Below are 24,566 nucleotides of genomic sequence, written 5' to 3'. Positions count from 1 at the left end.
GACTTAAAGGAACAGTTTGCCCAAAAATTAAAACTGTGTCATCATTTACTCACCCAAATGTTGTTCCAAAACCTTTTCTTCCATCACAATAGTAGTGAATGGATGCTGAGACTAACATACTGACTAACATCTTATGTGTTCCACAGAAGAAAGTAAGTCATACAGGGGAGTAAATGATGAAAGAATTTGTAATTTACGGCAAACCAAAGATCAAAGAAAAATATGTCAGGATTTAAATGTGTCAGTTGTGTAGTGAGGGCATAATGTTCCTTTGGAAAATTAATTTATAGCCTTGGCAAAGCAACAAAGAAGACACAATCACCTTTTAACATCAACCTTAACAGAAGCAATTGGTTTGAGGATTTTTTAGGCCTGGTGTCAAGTCATGAGCTGCTTACCAGTGAAGAGAGAGCAGTAGGCCTGTACTGAAAAAAAAAAAGTGTCCATTTGTTCAGCGCAGGTCAGGAGTCTAGAACCTTCAGTCTGGAGTAACTGCAGTGAACACAGGGATGAATCTCAAGATAATTTCAGGCCAATATAGCCATTGCTCTGAGAAAAATAAATAAATAAAAATAAATAATAATTTTCAAAAAATCACAATGGCATTTATTTATTTATTTATTTTTAAATTTAGGGCTTAGTCACATTTAAACACAGAGTTTTTTGACATTTAAAGTGTTGCATTTGAGGATAAGGACACTAAACTGTACACCAGTGCTTGAATTTTTATTTTAGTAAAGATAAAGTACGATAGTGAATATATATTAAAAATAAAATGGAGTAGGCAAGTTTCCTGTGCCTGTCAATTAAAGAGTTAAAAACTCAGATGTTGTTGTAGCCCAATCTGGGAGGGTACATAACCAATAGGTGAGATGGGGGATACAATGTTACCGATAAAAGAAATGATTAATGAGGTGAATTTCGGTCGTTTTATCCACATTAGGCCACGTTTAAAGCATCGTTTCAGTATTTCAAAATGCATTTTCACAACTACACCACCAGAGGGAAGGCTTTTAAATTGGGGAATTGGCGAATTGGGTCACCTCGTCTGGCCTGAACACATCTGTTGAAGTCAAAGGAGCGTTTTCAATTTAGAACCACGAAGGCAAACATTGGAATCAGGCACAAATTTCTTCCCTGGGAAAAGATGTAAACAACTAACCAACATCATTGAATCACTATTTATTTATTAATCTGCTGTACTGTAATAGTGTGTTATGCTATACTGTACAGTGTGTTGTAGTTTGTACAATACCAATTCACCAAAACAAAGTCCTTGTGAGGGCAAACTAACTTGTCCGAACACTTGAAACTCCATGGCTCTGTGTGTACATGGTGCGCGCGCACACATCTCTCTGTTGCTCGCTCCCGCTGTCTCTTCTCATATTTCACTGCTTGCCTGAATTCTTGGAGCTGGAGGCAGAGCAATCTCTAGCATCAGAGCAAGCAGAAGTCATTCCACAGTCCACGGGAGCAGGATGTTTCGCTGAGGAAAAGAAAGAATATTTGAAGTGCAGTCGAGAAACTCTTAAAAGCTTTTTGACCACCTTAATTTTAAGGTACAGGCATCTCTGAACCAGACCAAAATGAAGCGCTTTAAGTTTTTCAACTGTAGGCATTTTGTCCTCAAAGTTTTCCTTGTGCATTTTTTTGCGTCCCTGCAAACCTTTGCTGCGCCCTCACCCATCATAAAGTTCCCAGGGGATGATAATACTCACACAGACAAAGAAGTGGCCCTGGTGAGTGTGCTTTCATTTTACTGGAAGGATTAAAACAGTCCCAATTTAACAATTACCACAATTTAAGTTTAACACCCTATGTAACCTATGTCCCTATGTAATATTTATTAGTATAAAAATTATACTATTTTTTTTATTGTTTATTTATTATACTATTTTTCACTATTACTTATTGTATTATTGCATCTTTTTTATTAGGCTATATATTTTATATTTATTTTTTAAATGTTTATTTAAAATCTATATAGAAACAACTTTGTAATGCATTGGTAATACTGTTATAAAACTGTCATGCCAATAAAGCTGAATTAAAAGAAAAAGAAAAAGAAACGTCTATTATGCATGTTCTTCTCGCCAAAAATAGAGTAGCATTTCATGTGTTGACTCTGACCCTTGAAATATGACTTTTTTCTTTTAATTTGGAAAAAAACTTTCCTAATATTAACACACTAGCATAATTTATTTGTGCAGATTTTTATTTTTTCTCCTTTGACGCACTGTTAAATGGAATCTCTCTCTCTCTCTCTCTCTCTCTCTCTCTCTCTCTCTCTCTCTCTCTCTCTCTCTCTATCTCTCTCTCTCTTCCACAGCATTATTTAAATAAGTTCTATGGCTGCCCAAAAGACAGGTGTAATCTAATGGTGTTGAAGGACACACTGAAGAAGATGCAGAAGTTTTTTGCCTTGCCGGAGACAGGGGAGATCGACCAGAAGACGGTAGAGATCATGAAGAAGCCACGATGTGGAGTTCCTGATGTGGCCAATTACAATTTTTTTCACAGGAAACCCTTGTGGGGACAGAAAAACATTTCATACAGGTTTGTGTGTGTGTGTGTGTGTGTGTGTGTGTGTGTGTGTGTGTGTATGTGTGTGTGTGTGTGTGTGTTTTGTCTTACTCCTTTAATTCCCCATTGTTAGTCAGCAGTTCCAAACCAAGTTCATTAACATTAAATATGTATGATCTTATATGGTCTTGACAGTGTTTTGCATATAAAAAACATTACAAAAAAAAGAAAAGAAAGAAAGCGGAGACCCTGTTTGTATGACGCAGTAAGCCAGTCAAAAATACATACATAACTTTTTAAGAATGTTCCCATTAGGACCTTTGTGGTTAACTTGGAGAACACATATGGAGGTGGAACATCTAGAAGAGCAACAAATCTAAATTGATTAGAGGTTATAAGTTACTGTGCTGACAACAGGAAATGCTACTATAAGGAATGTTGGCCACAATGTCCAGTTAACAGAATTTGTGCTGTTGGTGAAAGAAACTGACCAGTAAACAAAGCACAACATAGACTGTTGTAAATAAGGACTAATACATATTAGAATATACAGTATGCTATAAGCTTTAGTGTGAATAGTTCATTCTAAGAAAAGAGGGGACAGAGTTAAGAGATGGGGGAGATTTACTGGCCTACATGTCCCGACAGCTTTTCCGTTTAATGAGTCATGACCACAGCTATGTTGCTTTAGCAGTAACCAGCTTTCAGGCTCAGTATGCAGATTGTGGAAGAAATGGTTCAGCCTCAGCTTTTCTGCCAGCATGCAGCTTTGCTCTCTTTTAAAATTATACAATTATAGCAAATGAGATCTAGATTCAAAATTGCTGAACTGACATGAAGATTTATTTAACACAGGTGTTAAACTGAATACTCCAGTTACAACTGACTCTTCTGACGCAATAATATAAAATAAAAAATGCCAAATATCAACTGATTAATCAACCTAGCCAAACACAGGATTGGTGGACCACTAGCACTCTAATTTTTTAGGGAACATAAGCATAGGATGATGTTTATAGGCGGTGCAGTGATTTTTTATTTTATTTATTTTTTTACCAAGTTTGCTTGTTTGTTGCCATTGACCTTGCTTCACTGTTAGATTATTTAGATAAAAGTGCTTGATGTGCTATGAAACCATATTGCAGTTTTTAGAACTCAAAATTTCCTCCCCAGTCCAAAAAGAGCCTTTATTGGAACTAAGATGCAAAATTGTCTCGTTCTGAACTTCCGCAACTCTGTGACATCACATAGATGAATGTATCAACACATGATTGTCTAGGTTTACTCGTAAATGAAACCTATTTGGTGTTCAGAAACTTGGCCCTTCCAGTCATGGTGAGGTTATAGGGAGCAAGCCAGATGCTTTTATTCCTTAATACTGAAGAACTAACAATAAGAGTAAAATGAGGGAAAGTTAATCAAACCTTGTGCTGTTGCTGGCTGGGTGTGGTGCCTGTCGCTTTGCATAAACTTTTCATTGTTAATAACACCATTTGTGCAGCACATTTCAGCATGGATTGTTTTGATAATTATGCCACAATTTAATGGTCATTGCAAACTATTTTATTTTTGACACAACAGTAAACCCAGACTCTTCAGAATCTGTCATAATAACAGTGTCATTCATAAAAGTTCTACACATTCCCTACCCCTTGCATGTTTTTTTTTTTTGTTTTTTTTTAAAGAATTTCATCATTAATCATTGAATAAAGGCTTAAATTTGGGTCTGTTCTTCTTCAAGCAAAACAATTAGAAGACTTGAATACTACCAGAACGGAACAGGTTATTTCAGTAAAGCTGAATGTGAAAACAACGGATTAAACGTTAACCATTGCAAACTAACAAATGTTGATGATTAAACATTAACCACTGTGAAAAAATGACAAAATTGTTCCCCATCATATAATTTCATGATGATAAAATTCTGATGCCCTTCGCATCAGTCTATTGATGTCAAAGGTTTCTCATTGAAAGCAATGTGCTTGCCGGCTATGTCGCTACAGGATGCTTTTGCCGTCTACATAGTGACGCGAAGGGCTCTTGCACAAACGCCAGAATTTGATACCTTGGGCGTGACTTTAATTTGTACTTTTTTTAACAGTAGCACTTTATTTCAGAATGCCTCAGGTTTATCTAAGTGTTGGGTTGCATACTAAAGATGTTAAGTTTTGTGATTAAATTGCAATTAATGTTTCCTCCCGAGGACCCTTCCCAATCATGCTCATGTAAGGAATGCTGCACATTGGACAGATGCACCACTGCTCCATGCCAGCTAAATCTTCCTGCAGGGCCTTTGTAGTGATATTGGGGCTTTCTTTTGCTTTCCTGACCAGTCTACAGGCAGTTTTTTCTTTGTCTTTCAAATCTAGTCTTTTTCTCTTTTTTCAACTTCCATTTTTAATGACATTGCGGACAGTAGGAATTGCAAGCAGAGGAGCCCATGGCTGGTGAGTGTAAGCATATAACCTTGAGAGGTTTGAAGATTCAGAGAAATTATTAAACTCTGGAACTGTCATTACCTGACACAGATCAAGGCCTAAACAATCAATTAGGTTATGAGACCTTATAAGAAAAGGACGCTTGTGGATCAACTGGAAAAGTTGGAAAAAACACTTTTTTCACATTTACTCTTTTATTTTTTCTATTTGTTAATATCAAGGAATAAATAGTAACTGTTTATTAATATGTGTTTGGTCACTGCTCTGCTGAGGTTGTGTTAACTTCACTTTTCTTTTTCAAACTTTTGCATACAGCTGTAATTGTCACATGCACAGTGTGCATTTGCTAGTTGCTTTGGTGAGCATGCACCTGCCAAGAATATAGTTTTATTGTTTCATTAATTTCTTCATGAAATATACTTGCTAAAACTATGGCAAAATCTCAGAAAAGCATACAACCTTGTGTTCTTGTTTTTGTTGTGATGATTGTGTGGAAGGTTTCAGTGATGGTCTAAATGTGAAACCTTGGACATCCCCATGTCTCTTTTTGATGAAGAATGAATTGGTGACGGAGCATTTTTTTAATTATTATTTTATGGCAACAAAAAATGAACAAAAAATGATGCAGTGAACCCAAAGATTCACTGCATATGAGCAGTTTAAATCCAGGAATTCCCTCCCAACATCATGCCATTGTGGAACTTGACATTTTCCCAGAGAGTTGTTACCTGGACTTATTCCCTTAACCTTATGGATTCCTGAGCAAATCATAAAATTGTGAGGGTGAAAAAAGCAAATGCATTGCTTGCATAGAAATAATACTAATAATGCTATAATAGTATCATAAATCTTAAAAAAAAAAAAAAAAAAAAAAAAAAACAGCTTGAAAATGTGTTGCAAGTATTATATAAATAGCAGATAAATGCAGGAAATAATTCTTTATTTTCTAAAGTATGAAACATGCTGGGCAATATAGATAGAAAAAGAAAGCAATACATGATCAAACTGGAAGGAGCTGAAACCTACGCAGTTTCAAGGAACAAATTTTATTAGGATGTAAAATGGCTCATTGTAAGTTTTCTTCCTTCCACAGGATCTTGGGCCACACCCCGGATCTTGATGAAGAGACAATTGATGATGCTTTCTATCGTGCATTTAAAGTCTGGAGTGATGTCACACCTCTGAACTTCACCAGAATCATGGATGGAGAAGCGGACATCATGATTAACTTTGGCCGAAATGGTAGCCCAGAAAATGTTTGGTCTTTCTGTAGAATGTTTTAAAATGTACAAAATTCTGTAAATTTACAGACCTCAGTTTCTTTTTGTCCTTTTTTAAAATCATATTTAAAGCTCTAAAGTTCTATTTTTTCAATACTATTTCAACCAGTCACTCCAGAAAATCATTAGTATAAATCTTCTTTCACCTGAGACTGTTCGTTTTGTGGTCTTTAGAAATAATCTTTCTAATTGCAGAAGGCAATTACTAAACAATACCAACAGTATGAAAATTGCATCACAATTGCAAATTAATCTTTTCTGAGACCCCTTGGCTTAAAACCTTGCAATTAGCTACCTTGTGTTCAGTTATCAAATGGCTAGCCCTGGTGCATTGGAATAGGTTTATTTGAAGTTAAAAATGTCCTGTATTTTCTGTAGAACATGGTGATGGTTATCCATTTGATGGGAAGGATGGTCTTCTGGCTCATGCATTTGCCCCTGGACCTGGTATTGGAGGAGACTCTCACTTTGATGATGATGAGCTTTGGACGTTAGGCGAGGGACAAGGTATCGATTTAGTTCTTTTGTTTCTGGTAACTTGTTCTTTAAGTCTCCTTTAGGTCAAGCAGTCCAGAGTTTTCTAATAGTTTACTCAGAACAATATCAAATCTGTTCATTAGAAGTCACAGAAGGCAATTGCAAATTGCTCTCTCTCTCTCTCTCTCTCTCTCTCTCTCTCTCTCTCTCTCTCTCTCTCTCTCTCTCTCTCTCTCTCTCTTTCTCTCGTTTTAGTGGTAAAGGTCAAGTATGGTAATGCCGAGGGGGAGTTCTGTAAGTTTCCATTCTTGTTCATGGGTAAAGAGTACACCAGCTGCACCTCTCAGGGTCGTGATGACGGGTTCCTTTGGTGCTCTACCACATACAACTTTGATGAAGATGGAAAGTATGGCTTCTGTCCTCACGAGCGTGAGTATCCTTTGTGCTAACTTGTGCAATGCATTATGTGTTTACAGATGTTCTACCCAAAGAGTTTAAAAGTTCAGAAAGTTAGAGCTAAGACATAATTTGAGGAAAAAACACTAAAAATATAATTACCAGAAAATATCACAATCACTGACTCATTGAGGTTTGTATTCCTCCCTGTGTTGCAGTCCTGTTTACATTGGGTGGAAATGCTGATGGAGCCCCTTGCAAATTCCCCTTCACATTCCAGGGAGAGAAATATGATGGTTGCACAACCTCAGGCAGGGATGATGGATACCGTTGGTGTGCCACAACAGACGATTATGACCGGGATAAGTCTTATGGATTCTGTCCAGAGACGGGTGAGTCTATAAGTTTCACTTTTCTTCATGTTTTGGTTGGAGTATATATATATATATATATATATATATATATATATTTTTATTCAATTGTACAATGCAAAATCTAATCACTAATTATTACGTTTACACTGCGCTCAACCCTGGGTTCTCGTCTTTTTAAAACCTGCCTTTAACCCCATGTAAACAACGTTTCACACTTATGATTTAGAAAGGGGCTTTTAATCCGGGGTTATGACACCCTGTCCCAGATCAGGGTTAGCACAGCTTTTGCGGGGTTGCGGTGCCAAATGTATAGAGTGTGAAACAATGCAGTATTAGAATGTTTCAGAAAGTTGTATAGCAACAGACAACTAATCATATAATGCCTCAGTACTTACCTTATTTACGATTCACATACTTTGTCGCAGAAACGTTGACAAGCTGTTTGCATTCTCCATCTGAGGGAAACCGGTAAAATGTCGAACAGTGATGGCAAAAGCGAGAGACGGAATTCCTTTTCCATGTGTTTTCGTGGTATGTTTTAAGAAGACAAAAGGCAAACAGAGCTGATTTGCTTGGCAACATTTCCACAGAAGAACATCTTCTTTGAAAGGCTGCTTGTCCATTGCAAGCTGTGTTCGTCCAATCATTCTTATTGACACTGCAAATATGCAAATATCTTACTGACACTGCAAATATGCAAATATGGGGTTTAAGAATGTACAGTGTGAAACCTCAGAACATGAATACCCAGGGTAAAGTATGAATAGTGTGAAACACGAAGCAAGATACTGCAGTGATAAGGATGACCCTGGGTTAACAATTCAACTGTGAAAAGCGCTGTAATGTGGTTTATTTCATAGATTTATTTGATGTCATCATTATCAGGCTGATTTACCTTTAACATGCAACAGGTGTCAGTAATTTATTATCGGGCAATAGGTGAATTAAACAGTTTCAAGAGCAGTTCTCTTGTGCTGGGCTACAATGTATGATTCCTTGTAATTTTACCTAACAGGATTTTTCCTGGTTCAAAAATGGTCTTCGGTGGTGGCCGAAATACACGTTCATCATGATGCAGTTTTTTTTTTTTTTCATAATTGCAATTAATATCTAAGATAAGTTGTTGCATTTCATGTTTGTAATGAATATTATTTATTTTTGATCATCTGAGCATCTAGAAACTTCTGAACTCAACAGAACTGTTTGTGCTTCAAGGTGCTGTGGGAAATCAAACTAACTTTACACCTAATTTCTATAGAGCTAGTTATAATATTCATGAATAAACCACTTTATTGATATGGAACTGTGCTTCTAAAATAAATATGTTTGTGTTCTACTCCATAACAGATATTGTTTTTCTTTTATCAGATTCTTAATAATGTAGGAATTCAAACCAGGCCAGTTTGTTTCCTAATACCAAACATCATTAGAACAGGAAGTATATTACCTACTTGCCCTCGTGTTTACCATAGTTAAGACCATGGATTGCTCCTCAGTTGTTAGTTAGGTAGTCTTTCTTAGAACATAAACTGTTTATTTGTTGTGAAAAAATAATAGCCTAAACACATTAAAAAATTTAACTTTAATACAACTACCATTTTGTAATGAAATCTATTAAAGTTTACTGTGCTAAATGTTAGTAAGGGTGTGTTGATATGTAGATGTGAAAAGTCTTGTAATTGATGCTGGTGCAGGGCATAGTGTTTTCTCTTTCCCTTGTTAGTTCTGTTCAGAATGTCAGTGCTGTAGCTGTTTGAAATGGTTGAATTGCTCCATAGCTCTTAAGAATAAAATTGTCATGTTGAATTCAAATGGGTCGCATGAGGTTTCTTATGCGCCATGATATCGAGGGAAGCTAGTTTAATTGCACATGTGATCCGCTCTGCGCTATCCTGTCACCGGAGCTCACATATCGAGGGAAGCCCAGCTGACACACGTGCACATGCTCCAGTGTACTGTAGTATAATAGAGAAGAGTGCATCATTTGTGCAAGAGATTCTCGCTGGATAGGGCAACACACAAGTGATACCAGTTCCCTATCGATTCAGTTCACTCCACATTCTCTGACACCTAGTTGAAACCCTTGTATAATAACGCCAATCTTATGATTGGCAATGGTGTTTGAGCCCCACCCCTTTAGGCACGCAGTTGGCCTATATAAGTGGGTGCGCGAATGCCATTTCTTCAGAATTTCCTTCTTTCAAGACCGACATAGTCTCGGCTTGACTAAGACAATCATCTTGTCTTGAACTGCCCTCTCTTCACCATCGACGGACACCCTCCAGCGGATGGGACTTCCCTGCAGACGCATCAGGACGTTCATTGCCTCTCAGCGCCTGCAGCGAAAGATTCACCCGCCCCCTCTAGTGTTCCGTGAAGAGTCTCTCCGCCTTGCCGCATGCATCGGGTACTTTGCCTCATATATAATATTCCATCCACGTGACGTAAAACACTCAATAAAGAGCCACTTGTGTGCACGTGTTTTTTTAAAGTTGTCGTATCTCAAGTGTTCATGCGAGCGACCGTCAGATCAACATGACAGCTGCGTTCACTGCCTGGGCCGCGCCCATGCCGAAGCAGCTCTCATAGAGACAGACTGCCCTCACTGCGAGGGCATGAGTCTCCGGACGATCCGCTCAAGTATCGCCCTTGTTCTGAGGGACGATCCCGCCTCCCACGCCCTCCCACCCTCCTGCGCCACTCCTCTGTGTTAGATCCTGAGGGTTCACACAGGGAGGCACAGTGGGGTCATGAGGTTGAGTTGGATGAAGTCGAGGAAGATCCCGCACTGGCGCAAGCCCTGCGATCCCCTCAATCTTCCGATGTAGCATCCGTGCCAGTACAGTATACGCATGATGAGCTCCGGCCCTCTATCGGAGCGCATAGCCTTATCACGTTGGCGATTCTGATGATGGGGATGACGTCATGTCCCTCGAGGCATCAAATATGAGCGAGTGGTCCATGGAGGATGTTGCTATCCCTTCCCCCAGTGAGGGTGAGGAGCGTGGGCATGCAACTGATAAGAGCTGATTTGTGTCTCTCGTGGGTGGTTGAGGAGCTCGGTTTACAGTGGTCCCCTCCTGTCGAGACAGAAATATCTCACCTGGATGAGTGGTCCTGTAAACCCCACCCCTGAATAGTTTCTGTGTGTTATGTTCGAATAAAGAATGTTCTCACAAGAAACAGAAATGCACTCTCTGCGGCCTTCAGCACCTAGCACTTCAGTCGTTTGGAAATACTATCTGTCTCTTAGCCTTGAAGGCTTTGCTTTCTGAGGTAGCGAATCACCACGTTCTGAATCCATCGGACAACATGACAGTGATATGCAGGCGCTGTCAGTTGACAGCTCATGCATGGTATTTGGGCTGGGTCTTTCAAAAGCCACTGTCAACCCAGAAAGGCTATGTGCCTAAGGTTCTATCCACGCCCTTCGGGTCTCAGATGGTCCGAATACAAGCCTTCTTTCCCCCACCGTTTAATTCGGATGAGGAGCAGTCAATGCATTTGTTTGTTATGCCTTGTTCATTACAAGCATTACACATGTATGTGGAGCGCACCTGCCAATTTAGGCTGTCATATCAGCTCGTTTGTTGTGGAGGATCTCCAACCAAAGGCTCTCTCACTGGATCGTTGATGCGATCGCCCTCGCTTATGAATCACAGGGCGTGAGATGCACTATTGGTGTGAAAGCGCATTCAACCAGAGGCATGGCATCTTCATGGGCATGGACAAACGGTGTATCCCTACAGAATATATGGCTTGCAGCAGGATGGTCTTTGCAGAACACGTTCGCGAGGTTTTATAACCTATACGTGGTGTCCATTGCTTCGTGAGTCCTATCTGTCTAGAGAGCTTGCTATTCCAACACCAGCGGGTGTGTCCGAACTCCTTATTACTGGTGGGCTACCTACTATAATTTTAATACAACCACCTGTGTAGGCTGTTATTCAGTTTACTCCTACTAGAAGTCACAAGCACTTCCAATAAGAATAAACATCCCTCCCTACCTCTGGTTATGAAGGGGTTAAATTTATACTGTGTGTATTATATGATGATATATATATATATATATATATATATATATATATATATATATATATATATATATACCCAGCATAAGATTAACTTTCCGTCTGGTTGTCACCATGTGGGGTTATTCATTATTCTATACACTTGAAATATGTTGTAATAAGTCACCGCCCAGTAGGCCTGTGACCTCTTTTACAAGTGTTTATACCCTGGTGTATCTCTCAGGGTATGACATTATGTTGTGCGGCGTGATGGGACTCATTCCCCAAAAGCGTTTACTGCAATGTTGAGTGAACTGAATCGATATTGAACGTTTCCGGTTACACATGTAAACTCGATTCCTTGAGATGAAGGGAACGAGACACTGCGAAACATGGCTGCACTACTACTATAAAGTTTTAGGTACGAGCGATGCATTCTTGTCCTTCAGTCTGAAAATTCTGAAGAAATGATGTTCGTGCACCCGCTTATATAGGGCCAACTGCGCACCTAAATTGGCGGGGCTCAAACTCCATTGCCAGTCATAAGATTGCCGTTATTATACAAGGGCTTCAACTTGGTCGTCGGAGAAGGAATTCCCCAAAAGCGTTTACCGCAATGTCTCGTTCCCTGCATCTCAGGGAACCGAGGTTACATGTGTAACCGGAGACGTTTCAATCACCCCACGCACATCCACGTGCCACACGAGAAGCATATTTAGCACTTATTCATCTTGATTTCCACACTTTATGTGATAAAATTTTCTTCGGCGGCCCGAAATTTTGCCTTGCCATCTGTTGAAACATTTTCAATGCTGGAAAAACCCTGCCTAATCCATCACATGTTATCTAATCAAGCACAAGAGAGACTTTGCAGAGACTTTAAATCAATTATATATTCATTGATTTTTAAGCCACGTCAGTGTTTAAAGCTGTGCGTCATAGCTCTGGACTCCATTCACTCATCAGTTTCCTGCAGACCGTAAAAGTTTCTCCTTATTACGGTATATTTTCCATCGTGTTCTGGCATAAGCAAGCCAAGAGCACAGAAATACTCATCTGGTTGTAATTCTCTTGGAATGCAGCCCTCTCTTCCTATTTGTGTGTGTGTGCTGATTAAGAGTCTGCCTGAACAACAGAACAAGTCTAGTATGGTGCAAGCATAAGCACAAATGGAGCTTATGACCACAGGAAAGGAGAAGCCTTCATTTTAAGGCTGTTGAGTTTGTTTGATTTAGAAGAACTCCTCCCTGATGTCTCTCTGAGCTGCAGTCCTGTAGTTTTACCTTAGGTTTAAATGCCATCATCTAATAGCACTTAGGTAATATATACAGTAGGTTTACCACTAACTACCAGTGTTACAGCTTGTGACATCAGATTTGAAAAACAGACACACACTTAATGCCAATGTGAAAGTTTCAAATCTCTGCTTCTTTTGCCTCTCTTAACATTCTAGCAATCTAATTGTTTAATAGATTTGTCTGCGCAGTAAGACAACCATGTTTTATTTATTATTTTTTTTTTCTATTAAAGAGCTGGAGAAAACCTTGGCCCTGAGCACAGTAGCTTTATATAAAGCATGTTTAACATTCAATCAAATGCTTTTACTTTTCAGGCATTTTATGCTTTTAAAACACCATTTTGGTCATTACCAACCTTTAAAGACTTTGCTTATTTACATTGCCATTACAGCCATGTCGACGGTTGGAGGAAATTCAGAGGGTGCTCCATGTGTCTTCCCCTTTAAATTTCTGGGCAATACTTATGACTCTTGTACAACCTCGGGCCGCAGTGATGGGAAGATGTGGTGCGCCGTCACCAAAAGCTTTGATGATGACCGCAAATGGGGCTTCTGTCCTGACCAAGGTGGAATAGAGATACTTTTTTATCTTTTTATGGCATTGTTTATAGAATTATAACTATAATGTACTCTAATACAACCAAATAGCCAATACTATTAAGTTCTTGTGGCAGAGTTTGCACAGTCAGAATCCTCTTGCATATGAGTCACATATGTGTGTCCTCTAGCACATTAAATGAGCCAATGGCTTACATTTTTCTGTCACTCTTCTCAGGCTTGGAAGTATGATGGTATACTTTTTATGTAACTTATGTTTGCTACATAACTTTTATGTAGCAAATAATAAATCAGCCTCTGTTCTCAGGCTACAGTCTATTCCTGGTGGCGGCCCATGAGTTTGGTCATGCCCTGGGACTGGAACACTCAGATGACCCTGGAGCTCTCATGGCTCCCATCTACACCTTCACTAAAAATTTAAGGTTGTCTGATGATGATATTAAAGGCATCCAGGAGCTCTACGGTAAGTCTGAATTGTCAAAAAAGCTTCCAGTTGTTATGGATCTAATGTACTTTATTCATATCATATCATGTGATATTCTTATTCCTTTATCTCTTTCTGCCTCTCTTTTCCTTCTTCTTCAGGTGTACCAACAGACAAACCTTTGCCTACTCACATCCCACCAGTCACTCCAATGGATGTATGTAATGAAAACATCATATTTGATGCTGTAGCCCAAATCAGAGGAGAGATTTTCTTCTTTAAGGACAGGTAAATACAGCATAATTCTCACCCAATTCAAAGAAAGTCCTGAATGTGGTAAGTGATATGATATTTTCACCTTAACCACATTCCCAAGGTTGATAGAAAATGACATGGTAAACATCTTATGGTAGACTTGAGCAGGAACACAAAACTGGTTATTTTATGCACCTTACACACAAAATGTCTATGCAAGAAGAATTTTAACGGTTGAAGAGAGCACCATGATTCACAGCAGTTAATACCAGACACACTACTGTGGGTAGCAGATTTTTCTTTTAAGCATTTGCTAGTAGGTCCTGTTCAATTCATCTGTTTTAGTGGTTTCAGAACCTTTCTGCTTGCATGCACAGGAAATGGGCCCGTTCGCCATATGGGGACAACTTCATGACCAAAGTTTATCTGCCATTAAAAACTAAAGCAAATCTTTTTGAAATCATTATTGGCAGAAATAATTGCTTTATAGTGACTAGAATAACAGTATAATGATTTAAAGAGAAGAAGAATCCAAGTTATGCTGAAGCTTTAGCCACATTTTTAGTTCAGAATTTAAATGAAAACAATGAAGTAAGCCAGCATGCTCAAGTGTTGTGGTGAGACTAGAAAAGGGAAAGTCCACAAATCTGATCCCACATCTCAAAAGCAAAACATTTCACCACATGCATTACCATTTTAGGGGGATTTTTAGTCCTTTGAGCACATTGTTTTTGTTCAGCTGGTGCGTTTTACTAGAGATATTTAGTGATAGGCTCAATTTGCTGGCTGCTTTCATTTATGATTATGCAATCCACATTTCTGACTATAACAGACATCAGTATTTACTGGTTTTAAACGTGTCATCCCATATGAGATCTTAAATAAATTTGGCAACTCTTGGTAACCCCTTTGCCTAAGACCACTCCTGTATTCTAAATGGAGAAAAAAAAAAGAAAAAAAAAAAGGAACTTTTCCAAAGCTGGACCTAAAACCTGAATGAGCCCAACTTAAACCACAGGAAGTGATGCAACACATTGTCTTAGCTGATTATTAAAGGGAGAGTTCACACAAAAATGAAAATTCCCTCATCATTCACTCATCCTCATGCCATCCCAGATGCGTATGACTTTCTTCTGTAGAACACAAATGTAAAACACTTCCAGCAATTGGAGAGTGCCTCAAGTTGTTCCTAGCAGGGTACTCAGCCTTACAAGCTCCATATGGTTAGGATTAGGATAAGGGTGGGGTTAGGGCATCTGCTGTCTGCCAGGAGCAAATAGAGGCGCCTTTGTACAATGAGCTTCACTTCCACATTCTTCTTCCTTTGTTTCTAGCGATTTGCATTCTTCATGCATTTTGACACATACTGTTAGGTCAGGTCAAAAGTGAAGATTTATTGTAAATAAAGGACTTCAATATTGATCTGTTTCTCAGCCACACCTATCATATCACTTCTGAAGATATGGATTTTACCACTGGAGTCATATGGATTACTTTGATGCTGTCTTTATGTGCTTTTTGAACATTCAGAGTTCTGGCCACCATTCACTTGCATTGAATCGACCAACTGAGCTGAGATATTCTACTAAAAATCTTTATTTGTGTTCTGAAGATTAAAGAAATTCATGCACATCTGGAATGGCACGAGGGTGAATAAATGATGAGAGAATTTTCATTTTTGGATGAACTATTCCTTTAATCAAAATCATTGGCTCATTATAGGTGTGCGTCATATCCAGAATTAAAATATTGGAGGGAAGTCCAAAGCAAATGTAAGGAGAGCATAAAACTTTCTATTACTAGTTCTCACAAATATGCTCATGGATTAGGAGGTCTGGAACGAAAAAGAGCCACCCACTCTCCTGCACACACTTTCAGTTTTAAAGCCGACAGTGATCATCGCAGGACCACACACACACACTGAAAAGAGTGTATGCTGGGTATGAGAGAATGTCTGCATAGTACTCAATGGGCTCTTGTCTAAGACAAAATTTTGATAAAATGGTTCAAAGAACCAGATCATAAATCTAAATAAAATAAAGATTATGATTTTGAAATCCCTTATTTATGTTCTATGCATAGAAAAACATACTGTACTAAAGACAAGACATGGGAGTTAAGCATCTCAAAGAGACTGTCTACTGTAATTGTTTTTATATGACATTTCCATAACCTTTATATTCTTATTAGTGGTGCTTGCTAAGGTTAGCATGACTATTACTATTACTCAGAGTTTGGCATTTGAACAAACCTTACCCAAAGTATTAAACTTTGGTGCTTAACTAACCATGCACCGTTTGTGCTATGGACATGAATTATACCTCAACTCGTGCAGCTAATTGGAGAGGTGTGTTTTTAATTTTCTTATCAATCGAACTTGCGATTTTTGCCTGATGGATGATAAAGTAGCTGAAAAAGGAGGGCTATTTCTTAGGACTATAATATTATAAATCTTTTTATGGATCTTTTGACTTGGCTATAAAACTATACCAACCACATAACAATGCCCTAGCAACCAACCAGGACACCTTAGCAACCACACTGCACTGTGCTAAAAATTACTCTGCACACAGTAGCAATATCCTGCAATGTGGAGGTGAGTTGCAAGTACCACTCACATTTTCTTCAGAAAATTGAGAAATCTAGTTATTATTATTTTGGGATTCAAAATAAAAAAACATTCCAAAGCAATAAAAGACATGATCAAAGTGTTGATATAATATTGCATCTTATATCCCTGGTTGTTGGTTGCCACACATTGTAGTTAAACCTAGATCTAAAAATCAATACAGCACAGTCTAAAGGTGTTCAGACTTATCCAAGTGCCTGTGTCATCTCCATATTTTCACTGATTAATATTGTTAGTCTGTGGAAATGTCATTATCGCAGAGTTCTGATCATATTACAGCATAATTCTGTGAATCTGTGGATTTCTGCAGCTGCAAGTCTCACTTTACTGTGCGGCCATGAGATCTCAGACATTCACCCAGCTGGATAAATGTGACAGCTGTTTAAGCCATTCCAAAGAGAAAATGGGAGGGAGAGAGAGAAATGAATGTAAGGCCAGAGAGTTCACCCCCAAAAGGTTCACTAATGTTTTGTTTATTCAGCTGCAACAGAAAGTCTTTATTTTTATCTAATCTTTGGCTCAGATTTATACATATGAGGCATTCCATAAAATGAATTCTTCTTCTGTCTTGTTTTGTTTAATTAATTGGACAGCTGCAAGTCAGAGATGACCTGCACTAGAGTCTCAACTACAAGGGTGTTCCTTGGGATGTTCTGTTATAACATGTTTTAGTGCAGAGCGAGAGAAGGGAGGGATGCTCAATCTTTAAATCACTGTGTATACTGCTGAAGGAGTGGAGCTTTGTGGCAAATGGCTTGATTACTCATCAGTAATTTAGTCTAACTCTCTAAGCTGACACTATGATGTAAAGTTAAACAGTGCAACTCACAGAACATTTCATTATGGTGAGTTATAGTCGCATTGTTCTAAAGTCCTGAGATCCGTCTTCTTTGCGAGACTGAAATGTTGGCCTTTGAAAATAGGTCAGTGGAAAGAGGTCTGGGGTGGTGGGTATTGTTTCTGTGGTTGATGCTGGAGCAGCAGGCAAGTTAGAATATGTCCAACTGGCTCTTAACTTACTCTTCAACAATAATAAGAAACAGCTGCTCGATTAATCACCTCATTGTAGCTTGAGTGCAGTGCTCTTTATCTCTTTCTATCCTATTTTCTATCCTCCCTTCTCTCCTCTGCACACATATATCATTACGGCTGGATGGTACCATGTATATTCTTTTTGATATGATACAAAGTACCAACAAATAAATTGTACCAATACAATTACTAATGTTTAATTGAATATTTGTGTGTGTGTGTGTGTGTGTGCGTGCGTGCGTGCGTGCGTGTGTGCATGTGTGTGTTTGTTTGTTTGTTGGAGATAAAATACTGTAGGTAACTATAGCCAGTGCAAGCCATTATTAACATTGAATAGGTCTAAACTACAAATTATCTGACAGTTTTTTTTCTTCTTCTTTTTTTCTGTTTATTACTTATAAAATACAATCAAACATTTACTTTTTTTTTTTTTTTTTTTTTTTTTTTAAATTTCAGCATATTTTCCACTAAGTACAATTCACAAAATCACAAAGTAACATTTTCACCACAACAAATAAGTGTTTCATCTATATACTGTATCGTGTGTGAGCATCTGCAATTTGTCAATGTAGAGCAGGATAGACTGTAACAGAGAAGAGCACTCAATGACTTTATATACAAGAGGCCCATCAAAGTTGTCAAAGAGGTGAACATCAGTGGGAGGGAGGAAGAGGGTAGGGAACTGTTTTGCCCAATGAGATATGGGCTATCATTGTCCACTATGTGATACAGTAAACAAAAGCCTACAGTTACTAAAGCAGAGGCTGCCGAACTACAGCAACTCGCCCAATCTGAAAAGGATAAAGTAAACTGTAATTTCAATCATACTGTACTGTAAGAGTAGAGTTGTATACAGTATAGTAAATAAAATCACAGTTTACATTACTTGTTACACAATTCTTAATGTGTCCATTGCAGTATTGACAGCATACTCTGGATAGAATTGACAAAGAAAGTCAATCCAGTGACATACTGTATCTTCATTGATCACATTGAAATTGTGTGGATATTACAGGCATTATGAATTCACATTAATGTCCATTTTATTTGGCAGTGTACTGTTAGTGTATTTCCTAATGTGACTTTGAAGTACTATAACATTTTTATTCAACATCTTGAAGGTCAATTTAAAACATGTATCTTACATTGTTTATTAAAATGACTAAATTGAAAGAAGAACATTTTATTGTGTTTTGCTGATTAAACCAATTTTTCTATACTATTCTGTTTTCTTTTACTATACTTACAGTATTTAGTATAAAGTTATAGCTCTCTCTATTTGAATGACTGCTGTGAATGAGTGCTGCTTGTGTTCTGCTTGTGCAAGTGTTGCCATTTCTCTCTTTTACCTCTCTAACGCTAACCCTCCTGTTACAGATTCCTTTTCAGGACTGCTGATGTCAGGAAGAAGCCGACAGGCCCCATGCTGGTGGCTACATTCTGGAGTGAACTTCCAGAGAAGATTGATGCAGCTTATGAGAATCCTCTGGAGGAGAAGACAGTCTTCTTTGCAGGTAAAGTGGAGTATAAATAGAACATACTGTATGCAGTTTTGGGCAATGCAGATAAAACAAAAGTTAGGTAACTATCACCCTGAAACCTTACATGTCATTGCAAGGTTCTTCTTTTGATTCCACAACTCACTTGTAAATTAAATGATATTTTTGCATGATTTTGCTTTATTTCACTTCTCTTGACATTTTTGTTTAATTGATTAATGGGTTGCAATAATGTTTACCAGGCAACTGCTCCTAAGACGTGTTAATATCTCTCTTTCCCTCTCTCTCTCTCTCTCTCTCTCTCTCTCTCTCTCTCTCTCTCTCTCTCTCTCTCACTCTCATTTTCTTGTACCGGTTTACACCGCAATTTTGTGTGTGTGTGTGTGTGTGTGTGTGTGTGTGTGTGTGTGTGTGTGCAGGTTTAAGTGGTTTACGAGGACTTTTTTTTAGGTTACAAACTGGTAATTACAAGGGTATTATGCAATAAATGTGGTTTATGAGGAGATTTCTAGTGTCCCCATAATTCAGATTGCTCAAAAAACATACTAAATGATGTTTTATTGAAAATGTAAAAATGCAGAAAGTTTTTTGAGGTCTAGGGGTAGGGTTAGGGGATATAATCTATAGTTCGTACAGTATAAAAATCATTATGTCTGTGTGTGTGTGTGTGTGTGTGTGTGTGTGTGTGTGTGTGTGTGTGTGTGTGTGTGTGTGTGCCGCAAACACGATCACAAACACAATAATTTTTATTATAATATTGTTAACTGTTTTCTAGGTGATGAGATGTGGGTATATTCTGCCAGTACTCTAGAAAGAGACTATCCTATGAAGATCTCCACTATGGGTCTTCCTTCAGATCTGCATGCAATCGATGCAGCCTACTCCTTCCACAAGAGCAAGAAGACATACTTATTTGCTGGGAACAAGTTCTGGAGGTTATACTTTTTTTTTTTTTTTTTCTTAATTAAGTATAATCTGTGTTGACTGTGTTTAAATGAAAAAACAAATTGTAGAAGAATACAAGCATTGTAACTATAATGCAACTACCAATGTAACTACAACTACTTTCATAACATTAACCATTTGTTTCTTAGGTAAATCTGCAATTATGAAATTATTGACTAAATTTAGCAATAATTTAACAATTTCTTTCAGGCTTTTGGTACAGTATGTTTATTTCCAGAGTTTCAGTGAATATTACTTATCTAATTAGGTTAAAAATGAAATCTAATGAAATTCCGTTACGTTTAAATATAAAACAGTGTTATTTTAATTTAGGTTTCCTGGAATTAGCCCATTTTAAAATGACACACCCACTGAAGGATTATCAGGAGAAATTTATAAGTAAATGGAAGAGTTAAGAGTATGTATGTATTTATTATAAGAGAGCAATTGCTCACATTTTTTTTTTTTTTTTTTTTACATAACTTTTCAGATACAATGAAGCCAAGAAAAAGATGGATCCAGGCTTTCCTAAACTTATTGCTGATTCTTGGAGTGCTGTCCCTGATGACCTGGATGCCGCCCTCAGCCTTAATGGTGATGGTAAGAAACAAATGACCTAGTTGCTTGGCAGTTACATCTCATACGTTTCCTCTCCCACACCTACACTCTGTTACAGTAGCTCTCACAAGTTTATTGGATTTGTTCCAATAACTGTACGCTGTGTAGGACTCAGTGTATGTACAGTGTGTGTGTGTGTGTGTGTGTGTGTGTGTGTGTGTGTGTGTGTGTGTGTGTGTGTGTTGGACCAAAGTGGAGCCTGGTAGAGAATTCTTGGCAGGAAACTAACCCAACTACTGCTGGCATTTGGCCTTCAGCAACAAAAACCCCGCAATATGGGTTTTTTTCAGTAACGGCCTCTGTCTGAAACACACATAAAGACTCTAAATGAGACAAAAATTGAAAGTAGAGAAAGAGAGAGGTGAAGAAAAGAACAGTTTTACGTAAGGCACTCTGGCTTCGTTTAGATTTACGGGAATTTTACACATGCGTTTGCTACCACCTTTTACAACAACTTTTCCCTCCACCATCAATAACGCACATACAGTATACTGTACATTCATACTGGCATACACATACACACCTAATAGAAGCAAGCCTGTGCCATTTCTGAAAGGTTCTTCTGTGTGTGTGCATGCATTTGTGTGCGTGTGCATGTGTGAGAGGGAGAGAGAAAGAGAGAGAGAGAGAGAGAGAGAGAGACATTAGATAACTAATCTATTTTTAATATTAAGCTATGTATAATAGATAATAAATTAAATTAAATATTATAAATAGCTTTGAACAATATTTTGTTCATTTAATATTGTTTTTGATAAACACAAAACAAATATATAAAGACCAGCCATTAGAACATTCATAAATAATAATAATGAAATATATCATAAAAAAGGAATGTAGATTTAATTTTGATATTTTGATTTGGTGTTTACACTTATTGCATGTCTTCAGGTCATAGCTACTTCTTCAAAGACTCCCATTATCTGAAAATGGATGACAGCAGTCTGAAAATGGTCAAAGTCGGGGAAGTCAAACGCGACTGGCTACGCTGCTGAGCGTCAGCAGAACATTCAGCCTGTAGCACTCTGTGATGACCTTCATCGCTAGGTAAACAAGGCCAGTGTGCCAAATGACAGCACTCACATTTACCATACTGCCTCCTCTTGGTTACTCAGAGCCTATTCGAATATAACCCGTCCTTAGCTAACCAGAGAGGCCTGGTGATTTCCTTGATTGCCTGGGTGCATGTTGAATAAGAACATAGGTAAACAAGACTTTCCATAATTGTGTTGATATTTTATTTTTATTTTTTTCATTTTTTTTGTTTTATTTTTTTGTGTGATGTTTCTTGTTCATTTTTCATTTTGAAAGTGTTTAGTGTAACCTATGTGTGTATCATCAGATTTTAAAGGACTTCTGACATTTCCCATTTGAATATAAATGTGTCAGTGGTGTCAGTGAGGTGTATCTCCTGTTTATATATATATATATATATATATATATATATATATATATATATATATATATATATATTTGCACAAATTAAATCCATCCAAGCAGAATGTCAAAAGCACAAATGTAGTATTTTGATAGTACTGATATGCAAAGATTAAGGACTTCATGCATGTTGTATTAAATACTCTTGAATAAAAACGCCTGCATTACATTTCATTAGACAACACATTTTTATACATGATAATTGTGATGTATACCAACACAGAGACCAAACAACTGTCAAAGCAGATCTTTCTTGTTAGTCTTGTTTCGTTCCTCTCATTGTACAGAGAGATTCACGGCACGGGTTGCCTGAAGACTGTATAGAGTTTGTTGCATGATGGACTCATGTCAAGCAAGTATCATGAGAATACTGATTAATAATCGTGTGTACTATTTCACTCTCTTTTTTGTAGTTTTTTAATTGACATTTGCAATCTGTTTATATTTGTATTGTTTGTTTTATTATTTTCTATCAGCTTTGTGCACTTTACTATCTGTCTCAAAATAAAGATTTATTATCCTTTTCGTGGGTTTTTAATATTCAAGTTGTAATTTTTGGAAAGCATTGTACAGCATTCACAGTGATGATGCTTCACTTTGCATCAAGACAACAAAAGGAACAGAATGGTTCCCATTATTTCACTTCTCAGATCTAGACAAACAGCGACATCTAGTGGTTCATTCAGTAAAGAGCATAGTTCTAGTATCTAGTTATTTATGAGGCGAGAACATTGTTTAATGTTTTTATTTAAGACAGGAATATGGGTGTGTGATTTAATTTCAGTATTTTCTTAAAAGCAAAAGCTTTTTCATTTCTTTTCTTTTCTTTTTCTTTTTTCCTCAGTGTTTTCTGTTAGGCTAAATGAACTGCAGCGTCTGCCTTTTTCAGCGTAAAAACATGTTCTGTCTGAATGGCCCCAGAGGCAGCTCACAATGTTTTGAAACACTGTGTGTATGTGTGTGTGTGTGTGTGTGTGTGTGTGTGTGTGTGTGTGTGTGTGTGTGTGTGTGTGTCCAGATATTCCCTATGTTGTGGGGACATTTGTAAAACCTGAAATTGTTGACGTTGTGGGGACAATCAGTAGGTCCCCATGAGGAAAACAGCTTATAAATCATACTAAATGATGTTTTTTGAAAATGTAAAAATGTAGAAAGTTTTCTGTGATGGTTAGGTTTAGGGTTAGGGTTAGGAGATAGAATATAAAGTTTGTACAGTATAAAAACCATTATGTCTATGGAAAGTCCTCATAAAACATGAAAACCCAACATGTGTGTGTGTGTGTGTGTGTGTGTGTGTGTGTGTGTGTGACATCTGAGTGCACAAAGATCTGTATTTACCTTCTCCAGCCAGTCATGGGCTCTGCAGCCCCTTTCAGAGGCTGTCTGAATGTTATCATTGCAGCAACTGGCCACATGACTGAGAGGACGAGAATCAAGAAAATGGATCGGAGAAGCACAAGGATGATTCCCAGAAGAAAACACTATATACAGAGACATGAGGAGGATAAACAGACACACCCACACAATGAGTGTCAATTAGCAATAATTCCATATTAGGCAAATTACTTGAAGTTGAATTTGTATGTGTATTCAAGCCAAAAGTGTTGCAAGGGAGCAGCAGTTAACCTCACTGACATATTTCCATACAGACCTTTTCACAATAAGACTGCCATTTAATTGGTTTGAGGGTAAAAAATAATAATTACGCATAAACCAAATTATAATTATCCCTAAACATGAAGCTGAACAACTATTATTAGAAGTAGCTAATTTAAAAAGTCATCTGTCTAATGCATCAACCTGCTGAAAGTCCAAGGGCTCATCTCTATTAACAAAGAGAGAAGAGAGTAAGGGGTCTCATATATTATAGGCTACAGACAGGGGCGTGTTTATGACTTCTGAGGCCTGAAGCAACCAACCAAGCCCCATTTCGAAAATGTTTGCTTAAAAAAATTACATAAAATGTGTTTTAAATCAGAATTTTAAATTCATCCTATCAACCATTGTAGCCAAGTACATTCAACATGTTTAATGAAATAAAAATCTTGTTAAAGATAATTAATGCATGTTTTCCAGTTTTTCCACAATACAGTGATAAAAAAAAAAAAAAAAAAAACATTATTTACCTGCATATATTTTTATGAAACTATTCCATTTTTATTTTTTTATTTTTTTTATTTTGTGAGCAAAATCTACTACTTTACCCAGTAACATTTTGGAATTCAGTTGTTATTTATTAATATTATAACCAAACAATTATTTATTGTTGTCCAGTTTGTCATAATAATATGATACAGTATTATTATTACTTTGAGGATTTGTTGTATACAATAGTAATATATTTCTGTCTTATTTACTTTACTTTCACCTGGAG

General features: G+C 37.5%; 1 protein-coding gene across 1 annotated transcript; it reads left to right on the top strand.

Annotated features, from left to right (window-relative positions):
- The first annotated feature begins 1,409 nt into the window (after positions 1-1,409).
- Positions 1,410-22,717, top strand: LOC127448392 (72 kDa type IV collagenase-like). Its single transcript, XM_051710881.1, has 13 exons — positions 1,410-1,739; positions 2,330-2,556; positions 6,055-6,203; positions 6,620-6,748; positions 6,974-7,147; positions 7,333-7,506; positions 13,188-13,361; positions 13,661-13,816; positions 13,939-14,065; positions 19,071-19,207; positions 19,968-20,127; positions 20,628-20,737; positions 21,647-22,717. The coding sequence occupies exons 1-13, from the start codon at positions 1,587-1,589 to the stop codon at positions 21,748-21,750; spliced, it is 1,974 nt and encodes a 657-aa protein (XP_051566841.1). The 5' UTR covers positions 1,410-1,586; the 3' UTR covers positions 21,751-22,717.
- The last annotated feature ends 1,849 nt before the right edge of the window (positions 22,718-24,566 follow it).

This window comes from Myxocyprinus asiaticus, chromosome 1, assembly GCF_019703515.2.
Source record: "Myxocyprinus asiaticus isolate MX2 ecotype Aquarium Trade chromosome 1, UBuf_Myxa_2, whole genome shotgun sequence".
NCBI classification, from domain to species: domain Eukaryota; kingdom Metazoa; phylum Chordata; class Actinopteri; order Cypriniformes; family Catostomidae; genus Myxocyprinus; species Myxocyprinus asiaticus.
Note: the sequence above shows the minus strand (reverse complement) of the source record. Positions and strands in the feature narration are given on the sequence as shown.